This window comes from Gobio gobio, assembly GCF_949357685.1.
Source record: "Gobio gobio genome assembly, chromosome: 17".
Classification (NCBI taxonomy): Eukaryota; Metazoa; Chordata; class Actinopteri; order Cypriniformes; family Gobionidae; genus Gobio; species Gobio gobio.
Genome location: NC_137110.1, coordinates 38173130 through 38193258, shown reverse-complemented (window position 1 = coordinate 38193258; position 20129 = coordinate 38173130). Strand labels below are relative to the sequence as shown.

At 39.4% G+C, this 20129-nt stretch overlaps 1 protein-coding gene across 11 annotated transcripts in view; it reads left to right on the top strand.

The window, feature by feature from the left end:
- baz2ba (bromodomain adjacent to zinc finger domain, 2Ba) overlaps positions 1–20129 on the top strand; it is a gene marked incomplete at its 3' end in the record, with an annotated part of 96123 nt that overhangs the window by 43198 nt on the left and 32796 nt on the right. For all 11 annotated transcript variants that reach the window (XM_079840106.1, XM_079840112.1, XM_079840115.1 and 8 more), the window contains exons 3-5: positions 8840–9007; positions 18784–18984; positions 19747–19902. In XM_079840106.1, the coding sequence (XP_079696232.1) occupies positions 8842–9007; positions 18784–18984; positions 19747–19902 (523 nt within the window). In that variant the 5' untranslated portion in view covers positions 8840–8841. The remainder of the gene's footprint in view (positions 1–8839; positions 9008–18783; positions 18985–19746; positions 19903–20129) is intronic.

Sequence of the window (20129 nt, the reverse complement as noted above, 5' to 3'; positions counted from 1 at the left end):
GCCATGCACAGGGTCTAAAATTCAGTTTTGGCCACCCTAGCTAATTTGTCCCTAATGTCAGAGATTATAGCCTTGTGGTTCGAGTCCTGGCTTGTAGTCCTTTCTGATCTTGTCCCCTCTCTCTCTCCCACATTGATTCCTGTCTATTCTGTGCTGTACTATCCAGATAAGGATGCTTATCTAGAAAAATGCTGTACATAAATTGTCCCTATAATAATAGAATATAGCTGTCGGTTTTATTTGACTTCAAGAACTTTTGTGGTTTTGTTCCTTATAGTTTGGTCTGGTTGGCTTCCTGCAAAGAATATCCCACTGCATTAAGTTCTGAATTAAAAAAACGAGTTATCCTAGATATGTGATTCTCAACTAGTGGGCAGTGGCTCACAATGCTGCAAGATGACTTAATGAATGAATGAATGAATGAATGAATTTATTATTATTATTATTATTATTAGTAGTAATAGTAGTAGTATATTAAAATAATCTAACTTAATTAAAATGCAAAAAAACATACAATCAAAAATTAAAACCTATTTATTTTACTTTTTTATTGAAGAACATACAGCTCTTGGAACTACTGGAATCACAAAATGAATTGTTTAATCAATTTTCCCAGTTTCTGTTAGTAAGATATTATACTTTTGCATATATTGCAGTGGTACAAGATGCTTGGAGATGTGACCAATTGGAATGCCCTACATTCTTTGTAAAGTTTCCAAATAACCCCCTTTTTTTACTTATAAAATCCACATTTTACTCACATTTTGCACTTGCCCATTGTTAATGTTGGACCCTGAGCGCTCGCGCGCACGTGTGTGTAGTTTGGGGGGACCGGAGCTATGCTGTGTCCTTCTATTTCCTCTTTGTTTAGTGGGGCTGGCACCTCAACTCGTCACCCTCTCTCTCTCTCTCTCTCTCTCTCTCTCTCTCTCTCTCTCTCTCTCTCTCTCTCTCTCTCTCTCTCTCTCTCTCTCTCTCTCTCTCTCTCTCTAGCTGAAAATGAATCTCTAATTTCAGTTATCATCATAACCCCACAATGAATAATGCAAAGTTATTCAAAGAACTAATCTATAACTTATTAATTGCTGCCTTTTCTCATTCACTCTTTTCTCTACCCACTCTCTCTCTGTCTCTCTCCCTCTCCTCGTTGCACACTTTTATTTGAGATGCCACTTCCATCACCCTTCCCATGTAGAAATATGATGACTCTTGTGTTATAGCACTGACACGCTGATTTTACTCCCTTTTGAATGTTTAAATCATCCCTAGAGCTAGACACTGTCAAACACACACACACACACACACACACACACACACACACACACACACACACACACACACACACACACACACACACACACACACATTAAAGAGTCTACGGGGAGAGTGGTGTGGAACTGCACGCCTGTCTCGCCAATCATGGCTGTTTTCTTAGCTGATGGTTGTTTTGCAGTGATCAATAGAAGATATTTCTGCTCTGTCCGATCTGAAACAGGAGATAGATTTTCTCATCAGGTTTATGCTTTTGTCAATGTAAACACACACACACACACAACACAGGAGACGAGGGGAGGGTAGTATGTGTGTTCCTCTTTTGCAGAGCTGTAAATCATGTTTATGACGGTAATACAGGTATAGATCAGTGGGTTGATGGAGAGAAGATCTGAAGTGATGAAACTGTTCGTAGTGTAATTATGTTTCTGTCTGTTTGTGTGTGTATGCGTGTTAATGTGAAAGGGAATGCATATATGAATGCCATTTGTGTGTGTGAAGACTCCTCAGATGAAACATGTGTAACATGCTGTGTGTCCATGTGTGTGTGGACTCGCATGTACTTGTATTTGTGTGGATTTGCAGAACGTGTTTGTGTGGATGTTAATGGAGATTGTATAGGGACATTGAGCATGTCACACACACACACATACACACACACACACACACACACACACAGCTCTCTCTGTAATGGAGTGTCTAAATATATCCGGTTTTTGCCGGATCCGCTGCCTCCGGAGTGAATAAGAAATGGGCTTCAGTAAAGGACAAAATATCTTTCTATCTTACTCACACACACACACACACACACACACACACACACACACACACACACACACACACACACACACACACACACACACACACACACACACACACACTCGCACACACACATTCACACTCTCTCTCGCCTTTCTTTCTAACGGTGTGTCGTTGGTGTATCGCTACTCACTTGCAGTGTGTGACAAACCTAGATCAGTAGTTTTTGTGTAAACTAGAGCGATCTAGTTTTGTCACGTCGCTTACTTGTAGATGGAGCGTAAGACACTTGCACACACACTTATCACAGCACAAACATACACACACATTGAGCGTGCTGTGGCAAGCTAAACATCTAATGATCCTCAATGGTCCCACTGGGATCTTATGGAGGTCAAAGAATGCCGGTGAATCCTGTGAGACTCTTTACGCACCTCTGAACTGACCAGTCAGCTTGCACGTCTCATTGGCGGTCAGACGGCTTATTATCTGTGCGTCAGACTCATGTTTTGTAAGAGGGGTCTTGCGGTCATTAAGTAGACGGAAATGGAGCTCATAAATTAGCATTGATCTTTTAGTTCATTGTGGACTGTTGGCCTACATACTTTAAAAGTGATTTTTTTTGTGTGTGTGTGTGTGTGTGTGGTTCTTAAACTGACAATTGTAGAATTACTTAGCCGCTGTTTTTGCCACTATTATTGATACAGATAGTTTTGCAAGAACAGGAAATTATGGGGTGAAGTGGGGCAGATGACATGGCTGGATTTTTCCGTATGTCTATGCAAGTGAGAAAGACGCGATTATGTACAAGCCCCAGTAATTTGATAAAGCCTGTATCAAGTAGCTGCTAGAGGAAATCGATTGGCTGAAATTGTTCAAAATAGTTATACACATTTAAATTTAGAGTTTGCATATTTTTCTCAAAGCCTTTTTTTGCATATATTATTATAAAAATACATTGTTTGTTATCAAATACATGTATAAATTATTGATTATAAATTATATTTGTTATATTAATAAAAATTATAATATAATTAATAATATACATTATATTATTTTATTATTATTTTATAAATACATGTTTCAGTTATTTATTATAAATTATATTCATTATAGTTTAAATAAAAAAAATGATTTTATAATAATATAATTATAAATAATATTTTAAATGATTTAATTAATTTATACACTATTTAAATTTTTTTTTTTACAGTTTTCTCAAAGCCCTGTCTTGCAAATATTATTCTAAATAAATATATTATGTATAATAAAATACATGTGTACATTTATTATAAATACATTTTATTATAGTTTATATTAAAATTAATTTTGTATAATTTTTTATAATATAATTTATAATTTTTATTATAATTTTACTTATTTTTCTCAAAGCCTAGTTTTGCATATATTTTATCAAATGAATTTATAATGTATTTATTATAAATTATATTTATTATAGTTTATTAAAATATAATGTATATAATTTTTTATAATAATATTTCTTAAATCCTTTATTTTTTAATAAAGTTTTTGGGGTATTTTGAAGAATGATCTGCACAGCTGACACATTAGAAGTGCAGAGAGCAGTGCTGTTATACTAGTTCTCTCTGTGTGTGTGTGTGTGTGTGTGTGTGTGTGTGTGTGTGTGTGTGTGTGTGTGTGTGTGTGTGTGTGTGTGTGTGTGTGTGTGTGTGTGTGTGTGTGTGTGTGTGTGTGTGTGTGTGTGTGTGTGTGTGTGTGTGTGTGTGTGTGTGTGTGTGTGTGTGTGTGTGTGTGTGTGTGTGTGTGAATGGATCCGTCCCTGTCTTAGGGCTAAATGTAGCTGCTTTATATGCACTACAACAACTACAAGTGTGGGCGTGACTAGCAGCTTCTCTGTGTGTGTGTGTGTGTGTGTGTGTGTGTGTGTGTGTGTGTGTGTGTCAGCGCCAGTCGGCCTAAAGGAATTTGTGTGTGATGCTTTCCAGTTGACTTAAGAATAGAGATCATGAGATCAGAACAAAAGCATCCGCCATTTCACATGCAAAGAAAGCCGCTTTGCTTATGAAGAGTGGTTCATTCCTCCTTTAACATACACTTTGCCACAAACAGTTTACGAGATGTGCCCTTGTAGGACAGCGATACGTGTGTGTGTCCATCAAGTCTCATTTTGCAATGTTTGTGTGGCATTGTTTGGGCAGACGATCCGCTCGGTATATCTGCTGATCTTTGTTGCTGTGGAAGCGGATCTGGTAACTCCTTATTGGACCACAGAACAGCTCACGGACGAAAGGCCGAAGTATCCCAGCATGCAGCTTTCCACCATCTGTCACAGGCCCTTTGTTTGGGTGTGGGTTGAGCTGCTGGTCTCTGGTTACTCATAACACGCAAAGACACACACACTCACACACACACATATTACAGCTTTAAATCACGTTCCCTTCCTTTGAATTTCCACTATCTGATACTGTGTGGCACAAGAGTGATGTTTGTTACTGTGGAAAGGCGCATTGACGTGATCAATGGCATCTGTCTCCTTGCGTTAGGATAAACTGGACGTTTTGGCTCATCATCGGAGTTGTAGAATTTTTCCATTTTGCTCGAACGGACACGGCTGCAGAGAACCGTGGAGAAACTCGCAGCTTTTAGAGCTCGGAAATCAATTTTATCAGTTCGACCCTGCCGTCCTGCTTTTCTTAAAGACCTCTAGATTATTCATCCATGTTGCAGGACACACACACATACACACACACACACACACACAAAATCTAATACCCTCTCACTCACAACTGAGACGGCTGAAGAAAGAAAGGTGAATCCCACACCTCTTTGTACAGGCCACCGCCCACATATCATTTCTCCTCTCCATCCGCCCTCCCCTCCTTGATTTAGAGACTGGTGTTTTTAACACAACGCCGTGCTCTTTCTCTCTCTCTCTGTGCATCCTGGGACGCTGACGGTGGTGTGACTGCCAGTGTCACCAAGCAACCGTGTCTTGCAACAGGCGAAGCCATCTCACGCTTCTGGAAAGCTGCTCCAGCCAATGGCGACGCAGCACTGCGGCCAATCAATGAGTCAGAAGGGCCGAGGAGATGGATGTATTTGGACACTCGTTAACCAGAATCTCGCACGCTTGTGAAATAGCATGCATTCTGCGTCCTGTGTACTTACCAGTTGTAGGAATGAGCATTTATGCCACTGCAGCTGGGAATTAACAGCGATATAAGGTCAAAGGTCAGTGTTCCCCTGCCGCAGGTCACCAGGAAGGTGACAGGCCTGTGCTGAGCGTGCTCCGGTTGAAGAAAATAGAGTCTTTGTGTCGGTGTGGTTGCTGGCGCGCTCTGATTAGCACTGATCCATGCTGACGACTCTGTTGGCAGATTAGCGTGGCTAGCATTGGCCATCTGTTACCACGGGCCAGAACAAGTGAGAAGTGTGGGTCACGTACTCACACACAGACAGATATGCAGCATTATAAATAAACACACACTCTATGCCCTGTCTGTCTCTCTCTGATTTCACACACACACACACACAAACGTACACAATTACTCACAAACTCTCCCAAACACAGCAACCTCAGCAGTATATTTCACTGCCTCAGGAGTGTATGATTGATTTTCAGGTTAAATTAAATAACACACAGCTTTATGTAGTGTCTCTTTCTGGAAGCACGTTCGTGGGAATCGAGTTCACGTTTCTCCCAGCTGGCTGGAGAGCCGGAGGTGTCTTCCATATTGCTCGGACTAAACGTATCCCGCAAAGCGCCCAGATCACGATTAGCATATGATTCACTCATTCGCAGAATCCGGGACCTGCTGTTTTTTCCCGACAATCTCATTGGCCGTGTGCACCAAGTCAAATTAATTACGCAGCTCACGGAGATTACGATGCCTGCCTTCCAGTGCCACAGTGGAAGATGGCTAATTAGCTATAAAATCAGACTAATTCTGATGCTAAAGCTGTTTTAATTTCTGATAATTAAGTCAGGATTGGATCCTTAAATACCCTGGCATACCATTATTGCAGTAATCATGGTTGTTGTTATGAATTATTTTGAGGCCCTCATCTGTTACCATTGATGTTTAAGGTAATCAGGCTAAGTGAGTAGCTGGAGAGAGGTAGATGGGCAGATGATAACCTATATACACTACTATATATACAAATTAATACTTATATTCAGTAGGACTTATCGAAGTGACAGTAAGGACATTTATGATGCTACAAAAATTGTATTTACAGTAAATGCTGTTCTATTCTAATTTTCAAGTCATCAAAGAATACTAAAGTTTTTTTATCATGTTTCCAAAAAATATTAAGCAGCAACATTTTTCGATAATAATAGGAAATGTTTCTTGAACACCAAATCAGCATATTCAAATAAATGTATTTATTCTTTATTTATTTAATTCATTCATTCATATACACACATTCTTACACCATTTACCATAAAACAATTCTTCCAAAAATTAATAAATAAATCAAATTAGAATGATTTCTGAAGGATCATGTGACTGGAGTAATGGCTGCTGCTTCAGCCTTTTCCATCAAAAAATTTAAAATAAATCAAAATAGAAACCAGTCATTTACAAATGGGACAATATTTCTCAATATTTTTGTTTTCACTGTATTTTGATCAAATAAAAGCAGCCTTGGTAAGCACAAGATACTTTTTTTAATGGTAGTGTACATAACCTATTTTGTTACATTAAATTGAATTATATAATATCATTTATTTTTAATGTATAATTCAAACTTTAATTATATTTTTATATCTCATGTGTGAGACAAGGTTGTGCGTGTTAGAAGTTTTTCTTCAGTCATATAATTTGCTGTATAAGTGTATGAAAAGAGTTGCACTATTTTTTCACATTTTTATTACTGTCTGTCTGTATTACCATGTCTTATCTGAATGTGTGCTCTTTTGTGTTTTATGTCACAGGAGTTTCAACAAGAAATTGTTTTCCAATGAGAATTTGGGTGATTATTTAGGATATACACTCTTAGAAGAAAAGGGTCACTGAGCCTTTTTTTATAAAGACCAGGACACACCAAGCCGGCGGTCAGCCGACAGGCAAAGTCGGTCGTTTTTAAGCATCTGTAGGCTTAGTTTTTTCAGTGTGTTCCACACCATTGGCTTTAGTCGGACAGCATTATTGTTTTTTTTGGACTGATTCAGCTTGGTGAGAACTCTGATTGGCTGTTCAGCTTAGTCGATGAGACTAATAGCAAAGAAGTCAAGACAGTACAAGGCTGTTATAATTTTATGTCATCTTACGTGAGCATTCGGATGTACGAATATTTTCATGATAACATAAGCCGACTGGAATAAAAAAAGTGAACAGCGTGATTGATATTAAAAATGGTAAGCAAGCGCTGCTTCCCTTTTTAAATGACGAAAATAGACTATTGATACCTGCTGATATAGATACTTACACGCAGGCACAAAATGCATGTGCTAATTGACAGTCGCCTTTAGTCCTTTTTGTGTGTTCAAGCGCAGCTTTTGGCCGAGACGCAGCCGACTCTCTTCGCCGCTGGTTCTTTTTGACGTCGATTCTGTGTGTCCCGGGATTAAGAGTGTAGAATTTCAAGCTAGCATTCATTTAGAGTAACATGCCATGAACTTGAGTTGGCAGGGTCATAACCTGATGACCTTTAACATTTGGAGGCAGGGTATGAGTTAGGGGGAAACGGTTAGAAAGCAGAGATGGAATTATTATCCAAAAGACGAGAGAGTGAAGGACAGGTGGAGCCAAAGAAAGGGAGGATAACAACCGCAGTGGCAGATTGTGGCCTTTGCCACTGTTTACGCCAATATGCAGACACTTTCATTATGTGTGTGTGTGTGTGTTGGTTTCGGCATTGCTCTTGGGCGAGGGCTGTTAGTTGATATTCTGTGGACGTTTCCATCTCTGAGATCTAATCGGTGTGTGTATGCATGTGTGTTTGTGTGTAGCAGAGACATACAAGAAGGAGAGCAGCTAAGGGAACAGGCCACGAGTGTTTATATATAATGACAGAATAACAAAGCCATGTGTGCTACACTGTGGCACTCTCTGCCGCTTCCCACAACGAAATCTCCTTGTGAGATTAGCATCTGTGCGGACATGCGAACAAACTCAAGATTTCCAATCATATAAGCAGTTGACTCGTCTCCAGCAGTCAGGATTCTTTCTGTAAAAATCGACATACTGAAATCACACGCCAACGGCTGTTAATCGTATTTTCATGGGTTTAAAGTATGGATATGGTATGTTTTGAGCAGGGGAAAAAAGACATTTGAGAACGCTTGTGGGGTGGTTTTCGTGTGTATATGCTTGTTGCGTGCGACTGTCTTTAATATGCGTCTCTCCAAACTGTGAAATCTCCACAGAAACAGTTAAAGGCATAATTTGCCTGTTAAGCACATCAAGTGTGAGAACGCTTGTTTTACGCTGTGTAAAAATGACTGTGAATAGTGTTGTAAATCAGCGCACTGCTCACTTCGTGTGTGCGTGTGTGAATGTGTATGAGCCTGTGTCAGTCTCTTTTCTATCCTATTGAAGAGGGTCTCGACAGTGAATGAATGGTTAACGTGACAAGCCGAGCAAACCCTCTGCCCAAACAAGACGTTAATGTGTGGTCCTGTAGAACTATGCTCACATGGTTGGTTCCTCTTGCGAGCAGACGTGTGTGTGCGTGTGTGGTGTGTGTGTGTGTGTGAAGGAGACTGACTGGTGTTAAAAAGAAATATTGTTCATGGCAAGTGAGATGTGAAAGGAAGAGTGGCAGGCCGTGTGTGCGTGCGAGAGCTCGCTCTAATTATCGATTGGATTGTGCTTGACAGATATGGAGTCTGCAGAACGGCTGGCCTCGCCTTCCGCCACCCCGGCCTCCGTCCACACCGCCACCTCTTCGACGTCATCTTCCTCTTCCTCCTCTTCCTCATCCACAGCAGCCTCCAATGCCAAGAGCAGCCTGAACCACGGAGTCACGGCCTCGCTCGGCACATGCGGTAAGAACTTGCGCACACACATGCTCTTTCATGCCCTGACGCAAGGGTTGCTTATTGTTACAGTGTAAAAAAAAAAGTCACACAGTGCTCAGTCAAAACTCACGCACAATCACACGCCAGCACATTTCCACACACACACACCGCTGAGTGTCGCACACGCAAGCTTTGAGCATGTCTCTCGGTTTAGGTTGGCGACAGATCGGAGACTGATGTCATCAGGGACCTCTCTTCTTGTCTGATGAAGCATCATTTTTTTCTCTCTCTGAGTGACATGTGATAAAGCGCAAATCTTCTCTGCTGATTGAGTCTTTGTCTGATAAGGCACAAGTGTTCACTTTCTTAGAGTCTGCTCTGTTGAAGGGATAGTTGAGCCAAAAATGAAAGTTCTGTCATCATTTATTCCTCCTCAAGTCATTCCAAACTCTAGTTTATTTCTTCTGAGGAACACAAAAGGAGATTGTGTTTTTTTATTGTAATTAGTACTGGGGCTGTCAATGGTCCAAAAAAAGGGGGAAAAAAACACCATAAAAGTAGTACATATGATTAAAATATTTAAAAAAAACACTAGAACAATGTTATATATTTTGTTGACTTGCGCACTGACATTATCCCAAATGTTTCCAAGAATGTTTAAATCCAAAGAAATAAGCAATTTTAACCAGGACATGGATCGTGTCAGTGTGTCGCCTATCAATGACATCATACCCGCATTACAAATTTTTTATTTTGTAGAAACCATGGACACACCAAAGAGGCTGTAATATATTATGTGTTTTATTAGACAGGTGAGCAACTAATCTTTTTGATATAGTTCAACACAGTTAGCTCCACCAAGTTAGTTCTTGACTTAACGCGAGTACCATGTTTTACCATGCCTAATATCGATCTAGCTTACTGCAGTGTGCAACAAGTGTCTCATAGTAGCTGCCGAGCATACGCACAGAGAAGCATTATAACATAACTTTCAACACACTCAAATAATGTATCTAATATGATTAAACAGCACTGCATATGCATGACCGGAAAAAGCGGAAGCGGACGCCTGCAGCTTAATAAAAGCTCCGCGAAATCCAGGCATCAAGCTACGCCTTTGTTTTGAATACGCAATCTCTAGCGGTGAAAAATTACATATTGTTGCTTTAAAGGGTTTGCTTGATGTTTAAAAAACATTGGTTCTTGTGCATCAAGCAAGTACGGTTGATCTTCCATTTATAGGCTTTATGTACGTGTGTTGATTGATGTTAATGTATGAATAAACTCCTAAATTAAATCTGTTTATCATATAAAGCAATCATGTCTTTTCAGGAGATTTGGATTAAACTGCTCGATTCATATTGAATTGTTTTTTATATATTTTGTACTTCTTGACACTTGAAATTTATGATTGCATTGTCTTTCAAGGGATGGACAAAAATGAGAGCGATGCCAGAATTATTAAAAATATCTTTCAAAGATGAATAGGAGTGTTATGGGTTTTGAACAGCATGAGTGTGAGTAAATGTAAAAAATCCTCCCCTCCACCACAGCTCTTGAATCTTAATCAGTTCAAAAATAGTGCTTCTATTTGTGATGGGACCACATTTGACATCAGTGGTTGGATTTGTGAGAACCAATGTCATTGGTACTGTTTGTTGTCGAACATGTCATAAGCACCATATTTAAATTTGACACGATCATGAATGAGATGTAAGAGCTATAGCAGTGGGGAAGATTTTTATGCGGAAGATAATGACTTAAAAAAAAATTATGTGTCTGTTTCTCACAGACAAAACCTTTTGTGTTCCACAGCAAGAAAGTCATACAGGTCTTGAAGTATAAATGATGACAGAATTTACATTTTTGTATGAACTATACCTTGAAAAGCTGTAGCAGTAGCATCAGTACAAATAGCGGAGCAAAATTACTTCATAACAAAGTGTCACTAGTTTTTAAATAATTCGTTTTTTAAGTTATTTTAGCAAGACATTGCAGCATTACATTTTTCCTGACAGCATTTAAGCAATTCATTCACATATCTGGTTTTCTGTTGGACAGTTGCATAAACTGCTTAGACTAGTCTTACAAGTTAGTCATCTAGATATCAATTTTTTTCTTTAAGAATGGTCATAACTTTAAGTAAGTTACTTAGGCAGGAAGATTGGTCTAATTTGAATCTTAAAAGTAAGACTGATTAGTGATTACCCATTGGATAACTGCTAATTGGTCAAACTACTTCTTAAGACTCAGTCTTAACATAGTTGCCATGTTTATGCAACTGGCCCTTGGTGGCTGTTTAGAATCAGAAGTAGCAATGGCTGATTTTTGAATGAATCAATTTTTTCAATTAATTGGTTGAACAGCTTAAAATGGATTCACAGTTCAGTCTGCATTGTTTGCAGCTCACTCACACACTGAATTGTAAATGGTTTCTTACTCAGTCAAACAGTAATGGGATACTTTAAAACACAGAAAACAACAAGAGTGCTGGATGCTAAATTAAATCCCAGAATCAGTTAAAACCAAATTTTTTTTTTTTTTTTTTTTTTGGAGCTTGACTACCCCTGCCCCCATTATAAAACAGAGCAAAATAACTCCATATGTGTTTCCCTGAAGAAAGAAAGAAAAAATACAGGATTGAAATAATTTATTAATCGTTTTTCTAACTGTGATAGTTTTTCCATCTGATAAAGCATCTCCTCTCCCTCCCTCTTGTGTTTTGTTCTTTCTGTGGTGCAGTCAGGGCTGAAGAAAGCCACCGACTTGCTCCTGTCGTAATTACCGACTTATTGTTCGGCATGTGAAAACACCGTCCAGGATTTAGCACTCACAGTTTTGGCTGCAAATTGAAAAGCTGCTGCATTAATGAATCTCAACCAATTAACTAGACCTTTGTTAATACTGCTGTCATCTCACTCTCCACCCCCCTTCACATAAACACATGCACACGTGAACTCACAGACACAATAACACAGCTTTCCCTCCATCCTTCCTGACACCCTTAAATATCCTCTTCCCCTCTATAAACTGTGAAGTTTGTAAGGCTCCATTGACTCTTTCCTGTTTGTAAATCGCTCTGTCTGCTCTGGTTTCGTTTTTGGCCCCGTGTCGGTTTCTGACGCGACTCTCATTAACAGTTGATATTCCACACGGCTTTCCACTCCTCCACCTCAACACCAGCCCGACAAGAGGAGTTACAGTGAAGGGAGACCTTTTATTTTTGCTGAGAGACTGCTATTTTCCCCCTCAGAGTTTTGGATTTTTGAATATGCAATTCCAGCTCTCTCTTGAAATTCAAGTGCCCAGCAAAATTCGAGTTCAAGTGCTCACCAACTTTTTTTGTTATTCTGTTTTTACAGAAGTAATGCTCCAGGTTTAGTCGGAGCCATGGCTAAGTGGTTACTGCAGATAAACTTGACCTGAATCCATTCCACTTTCCACTATATATTTACTACACAATAGTTAGTTTCGGTCCACTAATTTGATACGGAAAAGTGGCATTCAAAGTAGGAATGGGTCACGATGCAAGACTAGTTGACTAGTCATCTAGCAACTGCCTATTCGCTCAGGGTTGCTGACTATAACTCGTTGTGTGTTTAATTGTGAAGCACTGCTCCTACAGCCAAACATGGATGTCAAATGTCTTTGCTGCTGTTTTTAAACATATTGCAGCACTAGCATTGCTTTAAGTCTGCATGTCTAGACGCATCATTTTATTTTTCATTCTGTTTCAACTGTGATTCTGAAATCAGCCTAATTATTCAGGGCATACTGAAGACCAGTTAGCCAGCTAATTGTTCAGCAACCCTCTGAATAGTCAGCTTTGCAAATATGAAGTTTTCAATTTCCAAGAGTGCTGATTTTTCATAAAATAGGACTGGGACAGTTTGCATCACTCCACTTGTCTGCGATTGCTACATAGAATCCCAGTGCTTGATCCTGCTTTGACCTCTATTGGGACGATTTTTGTTGGCTGTGCAAAAATAAAATAGCTGGCCACATTGTGTCTGAAATGCCAAGTACTTAATGTAAACTTCTTGTTATAGTTGTATAAAAGCATATACACTCACCTAAAGGATTATTAGGAACACCTGTTCAATTTCTCATTAATGCAATTATCTAATCAACCAATCACATGGCAGTTGCTTCAATGCATTTAGGGGTGTGGTCCTGGTCAAGACAATCTCCTGAACTCCAAACTGAATGTCAGAATGGGAAAGAAAGGTGATTTAAGCAATTTGAGCGTGGCATGGTTGTTGGTGTCAGACGGGCTGGTCTGAGTATTTCACAATCTGCTCCGTTACTGGGATTTTCACACACAACCATTTCTAGGGTTTACAAAGAATGGTGTGAAAAGGGAAAAACGTCCAGTATGCGGCAGTCCTGTGGGCGAAAATGCCTTGTTGATGCTATAGGTCAGAGGAGAATGGGCCGACTGATTCAAGCTGATAGAAGAGCAACTTTGACTGAAATAACCACTCGTTACAACCGAGGTATGCAGCAAAGCATTTGTGAAGCCACAACACGCACAACCTTGAGGCGGATGGGCTACAACAGCAGAAGACCCAACTGGGTACCACTCATCTCCACTACAAATAGGAAAAAGAGGCTACAATTTGCACGAGCTCACCAAAATTGGACAGTTGAAGACGATGAGTCTCGATTTCTGTTGAGACATTCAGATGGTAGAGTCTGAATGTAGAGAATTTGGCGTAAACAGAATGAGAACATGGATCCATCATGCCTTGTTACCACTGTGCAGGCTGGTGGTGGTGGTGTCATTACAAGTGTGGGGGATGTTTTCGTGGCACACTTTAGGCCCCTTAGTGCCAATTGGGCATCGTTTAAATGCCACGGCCTACCTGAGAATTGTTTCTGACCATGTCCATCCCTTTATGACCACCATGTACCCATCCTCTGATGGCTACTTCCAGCAGGATAATGCACCATGTCACAAAGCTTGAATCATTTCAAATTGGTTTCTTGAACATGACAATGAGTTCACTGTACTAAAATGGCCCCCACAGTCACCAGATCTCAACCCAATAGAGCATCTTTGGGATGTGGTGGAACGGGAGCTTCGTGCCCTGGATGTGCATCCCACAAATCTCCATCAACTGCAAGATGCTATCCTATCAATATGGGCCAACATTTCTAAAGAATGCTTTCAGCACCTTGTTGAATCAATGCCACGTAGAATTAAGGCAGTTCTGAAGGCGAAAGGGGGTCAAACACAGTATTAGTATGGTGTTCCTAATAATCCTTTAGGTGAGTGTATAAGACAATGCAAGAGTGCTGTTTTACTGAATATCACCGTGGCTGAGATTACCTGTGATACAGGAACGTTCCTCATGTGATATTGCTTCATTTAAAGAGGAAAAAATCCCAAAACAAAGACCGATCCATTATAAAGTGATTTTACCTGGGTTAAACTGACAAGAGGACCTCGGTAATTCAGTCCTAGTTGAGCTGATTAACGTTCAGAATGAGACTTTCCCTCGACAGATTCTCACAGCGCTATCATTACCACTTTAAATGCAATTAACACTTTGTCCCACTAAATCACCAGCCCACAAGCGTGCCGGAGCGATAGATGATGTTCAGGTCGAGAACGAGGTGCGTCTGGGCTTAAACAGAGAATATTCTAACCTCTCTCAGAACAAACGGTGGCCACATGTTCGCACTTTTTCTCGCCGTCCCCCTCAGACACACAGACAATTAAGTCGGCTGTCAGATCTGTCTGTAGAAATGTGATTGATGCAAACGGAGGGCACATTAATCGGCTTCCGCCGCATCCCACATAAGAGAGCGAACGAGGAGACAGGTGGGGGAGGACAGTGCCACTTTTCAAGATGGCTCGGTTTGTCAGAAGATGGAGAACATGGGAAGGTGTGTTGGTGGGGGGGTGGGGGACAAGCGAAGAAAGAGAGAGACGGTGAGAGAGAACGAAGGAGAAAGATAAAATAAGAAGGATATCAGGTAATCCGGTAATTCTGCTCTGCTCCTCTCAGAGGCTGATTTAATTATTGCCGGCTGAAAGCGCATTAATATGAAACTGGCGTTTCTGCCACTGTGTGTGTTTGTGTGTGTGTGTGTGTATGTGTGCCAGCAGGAGCGGATGATGGTCTTTGGGGGAATATTTCCTCTCATTTATCTTCACATCCGCCTCTCTCCTTCTCAAGCTCCTTCTTTCGTCCTTTTTTTCTCTTTTTCATCGCCACTGTCTATATCAGGACAAACCCCAAAACATAAAGGCTGTTCTGGATTTGTGTATGTGAGAATTAAAAAAGGACAGGCCTTAAGCTCAGGAACAGAAAGCTGTCAGTTTTCTTTCTTCTCTTTTCCATTCTAGAGCCTAATTAAAAGAGGGCATATGTAAAACAGGATTTTCTTGCTTTTTTGAAATGAGTTAACTGGCTGCGTGCAAAAACAAACATACGACGTGACCAGTGTAGTCCGATTCACTAACAAACAGCTCTTTGAGGCAGTTCTTTAAAAAAAAAAAAAAAGATTCACAGACTCACAAGTTGCTGTAATAAATTCCATTTTAATAAGCAAAACATTAAAATGTGTCACAACCACAGTGGTACACAGTCTGATTTCTGTAGGAAATGCTGAATCACAAGAAAGAGCATGTGACCAACTACTCATACGCAAGAAAACTTTATAAAGACTTTCACTGGCAATGATACATTAACAAGTTTGGATTAATTCAATTCTGGGTAGATTTTCCACATCATCCAGCATTAAAACATCCTGTTACTGTTTCACTGAATGAGAAACTGCTCACAGTTCAGAGCGATTCAAGAATGATTCAAGCGGAATCGCGAATTGATTTTAACACGTTCCAGGCCGTTATTCACAAATCTAGCGTCACTAGTTCTAATTCTAAATGGCTGAATGAATAAATAAATAAATAAATTATCAGGGAAATGTAACGTACTGTTTGTCAGTATTTGTACCCCACTACAAAATCAATAAAATGGCTTTGCTAAAAGCAACATGGTTTAAAAACTAGCTACTAGCTACCACCTCGCCAGGGCTTAATTTGTCCCGGAACAAGCTGGATACGGAACCGGCACCTCCGAAATCCGATCCAGCACCTCATTTGGGGGATCAGATACACCACTCAAAGATATTTATTACCTGTGTTCAGGAAAATTAAGTATAGCAACAATAAAGTTGTTAATATCTTGCTATGTTAAATGTATTAAAAAATATTAAGAAGTGGAAGAAATGCAGCTACAAAGTGCCAGGTTTGGGCGATGACTTATTGGATTTGACCGCTATTTGCATTTCCAACGCATGACAAGCAATGGATAGATAATGTATAAACTTCAATGCCCGCGAGCAAAATGACTGTGACTGTTTAAACTTCCGAATTTCGTACAAATCTCATGGGCTATGTTGGTCTGACCTTTGGCTGGGCTTAATGCATTATGCTAGGGATGCATGATGTATTGGCCACCATATCGGTATCGGCCGATATATGTTCATTTGTAATGTTATCGTTATCGGCCTGATAAGAAAAATTGGGCGATGTATTAAAGCTGATAAATAATTCAGCTGAGACGCTTCAGATGTGCACTGTTCACCATGATGGTTTTGAATTGCTTGAAATTGGATTTGTATCACTTCAAGTAAATGGCAGTTAAATCTGTCATATAGGCTACAAAAAAAGAACATTTATAATTGTATGCTTGGGATGTAGCTATTAATGATGAGACTTTTGTTTTTAAATCAGGCTCTAAAAATTATATAAACATTTGGATTTAGATTTATCAGCCAATATAGCATTTATTGTCTTTCAAATATAAAGAATAATCGGTATCGGCCAAAAGGTTCATATCGGTGCATCCCTACATTATGCCCTGGTGTTTTACATGCACAAATGGTCACAACACATCATCAGTATGCGAATAAACACCTCAGCGAGCCTTTGAACACAAAACTCAAGATAATCTGCATCTAGCGCATTACATTTCTATGTTAATTCTGAGAGTATATTCGCATGTCAACCACTTCCGTTCAGGATTTATTATCCGGATCTGGCACCATAGTATATTATTTCCTCAATTTATATCATATTGGTCATATGGGTTATGACATGACAAGTAAATAATGGTCATGTTAAACTAAATCATGATTGTTTCCGTGTTTCAAGTGAACAAACATTTTAAGTGGACTCTGGGGGGAAAATGCTGCAAAAAAATTGCATGCAGCAGACAGTTTCTTTAGTCTTTACACATAAACAACCGCAAAGGAAAGTCAAGGCCCTCTCCTCCTCTCCGTTCCTCCTGGAGTTATAGCTATCTGCAGAAGTCCTGCATTTCCCATCATCACTTTTCTCTGTGTGTGTGTGTGCAAGAAAGAGAGCTGGCGCGGTGCTGCGCTGGCGGAACGGTGCGCTCAAGCCTTTCTTCTCTGTGCTCCCTAATGGAAATTGAATTTGCATGAAATATGCGGCTTAGAAATTACATGTGACTCCTGAAGGAGACAATGGGCAGCATCAGCGCTGCCAGAGGAGATCGATCCCAGAAAGGATGCAATCTGGATGATGATGACGACGACGATGATTAATACGAAGAGCTCTGTGTTTACATGTATGCCGAGAGCCCATACAATGTCAAACAAGAGATTGAAGTGATTTATCGGACTCAGAGAGGGTGTTGTGATATAGAATATTGTGGTATAGAATATTGTGGAAGATGCAGGAGCGCTTTGGGTGTCTTCTCTCCCACTTCTTCCTTGTTCTATCACGCGGAGACTTTCATTTGGTCTGATCATAGTTATTAATCAAATAGTGTCAGAAAGCCTGTGATTACATTAACATTAACAGCCATCAAACTGTCTCTCACACAGTTTCACACACACACACACACACACACACACACACACACACACACACACACACACACACACACACACACACACACACACACACACACACACACACACACACACACACACACACACACACACACACACACACACACACACATTTACTTACTGTCTAAATGAAGGTATACCATACTGTTGTTTTTTTTAAAAAAAAAAAGCTAATTATAAATACAATAAACTACAATATTACATAAAAAACTCATTTTGGAGGGTGTCCTCAAATGTCCCCAAGGGGAGGTTTTGCCATATTTAGCTAACACCTGGGGAAACGCAGTGAAACCCCTCCATGTCATGCACATCTAAACGCACAATACTGAAAAACGTAAATGCAAAAGGGAAAATGCTTTACTGGGCATGCAAAGATAAACGTCTCAGGTCTGAGCAAACTGAAAGTTGGTTAGAATTGCCACTAGGGGCGAATTGTTATAGTCATATCCAGAAATGTGGCTTCAGAGGCTGATACAGCACTATGAGGCTTACTCTTCCCTAGGCACAGAGCCATACAGCTTTCTGAATTTCTGTTTGATATATACACACACAAGCCCACACACCTTGACAAAACACTCAGAACACAAATAAGCTCTCACTGAACTCCGAATCACTCGACACTAACACTCACTTTCTTTCTCATACAAATAACTTCCGTCTCTATTCCTAAAGTGTCGCAAGAGGCAGAAAGAGTGATTATTCTACTACCTCAAAAAAAATCCAGCAACCATTTTTTAAAATCAATTTATTTAGAGGCCAAACTATTTTACATATACTATAATTAGATTGATTTATTTATTTTACCCCAGTGGCAAAATCATAGTTTCATGTTTTAAACATTAACCTTTCAAAAGGGTGTGATTTATCTAATGTGTAATGGTGTCTTGTGTGTGTGTGTGTTTGATGGGCAGGTCCTCTGTTTGGACTGACGGGCAGTGACCAGCCCTTCAGTGTCAGCTCAATGACCTCTGTGCCCAGCGCCTACCCTCTCATGGCCCACCCAGCCTTTGGTTTGCTATCACCGGCAACGGTCCGCCCAGAGTTTGGAGGTCTAGGAGGACTGGGGGTCTCTGCTGCCCTCGCAGCTCACCCACAACTAGGAGCCTTCTCAGGTATGTGTGCGTACAATGTTTGTGGCCATTTATTCTTAACCGAAGGCCTAATGACACAAAGCCCTATGTAATTAAATGGCAAAAAAGTGTAATATTCGGAAACCAATATAAAGTAATAGTATCATAATAGTATATAATAGCATAACCATAATAATAATAAATAAATACATCTTGTAAATATCAATAATGTAACTAATTAATAACCAATAATATTAATTATAATAAGTGTTACGATTTTTTTTACTATCAAAGGTATTAATCATAATAACATATTAATAAAATAAAATAATAATAATAATATAATTATTATTATAATAAAATGAATATTCTTATAAATAATAATTATAAAAATATAATCAACAACAACAATAATAGTGATAATATATTATTATTATTATTTTATTATAAAAATCTAAATGATTAAATAATAATAGTAAAAAGTAGTAATACATATTTAGCATTTGAACCACTAGAAAAATTCAACCCAGCTCTTTTCTTAATAACCGCTTTTGATGATGCACGTGGAAATTTGGCTTATCCATGACGCGATCTAATATTTGTGTTGTAGATTTATATAACAAACTAGAATCGATAAAATTGATGTCTATATTATTAGATTTTTGATCATTATATTTCAATTATATTGGAAATAATTAATAAATTATTATTATTATAATTATCATTCAATATTTTATTTCAGACCTGTCTCATTTAGATTATCTACCCTAATGTTATAAAGTCATTTACTCTGTCTTTTCTCAGAATGGTGGAGAGCAGCAGAAGCACATGGACGGAGTACTCCAGCTTTCTTCCAGCCTTTTTTGAGTCTGCCCCCTATGTTCGCCCCACCCCTTCACAACCATGAGGCCAATCCGTACACATCCAAAACACCCAGCAAGAGCAGTCAGGCCTCCAAAGGTATTTATCTGTCTATATCTGCCTCCTGGAAATGTATGATATCCCTTGGAGGCAGACTTAATGTTAAACAAAAGTAATGCCGCAGTAATGTAGCCTTCAGGCTGGTGTACTCTCAGTAATCATCGCCTTGAGCAGTCGCCTGCAGTGTTGAATTCATCAGGCGTTTATCAGGAGATCTTCAGCAGTTTTGCCCTATACTTTTGTCCCAGAAATCCATGCTAAAGGCT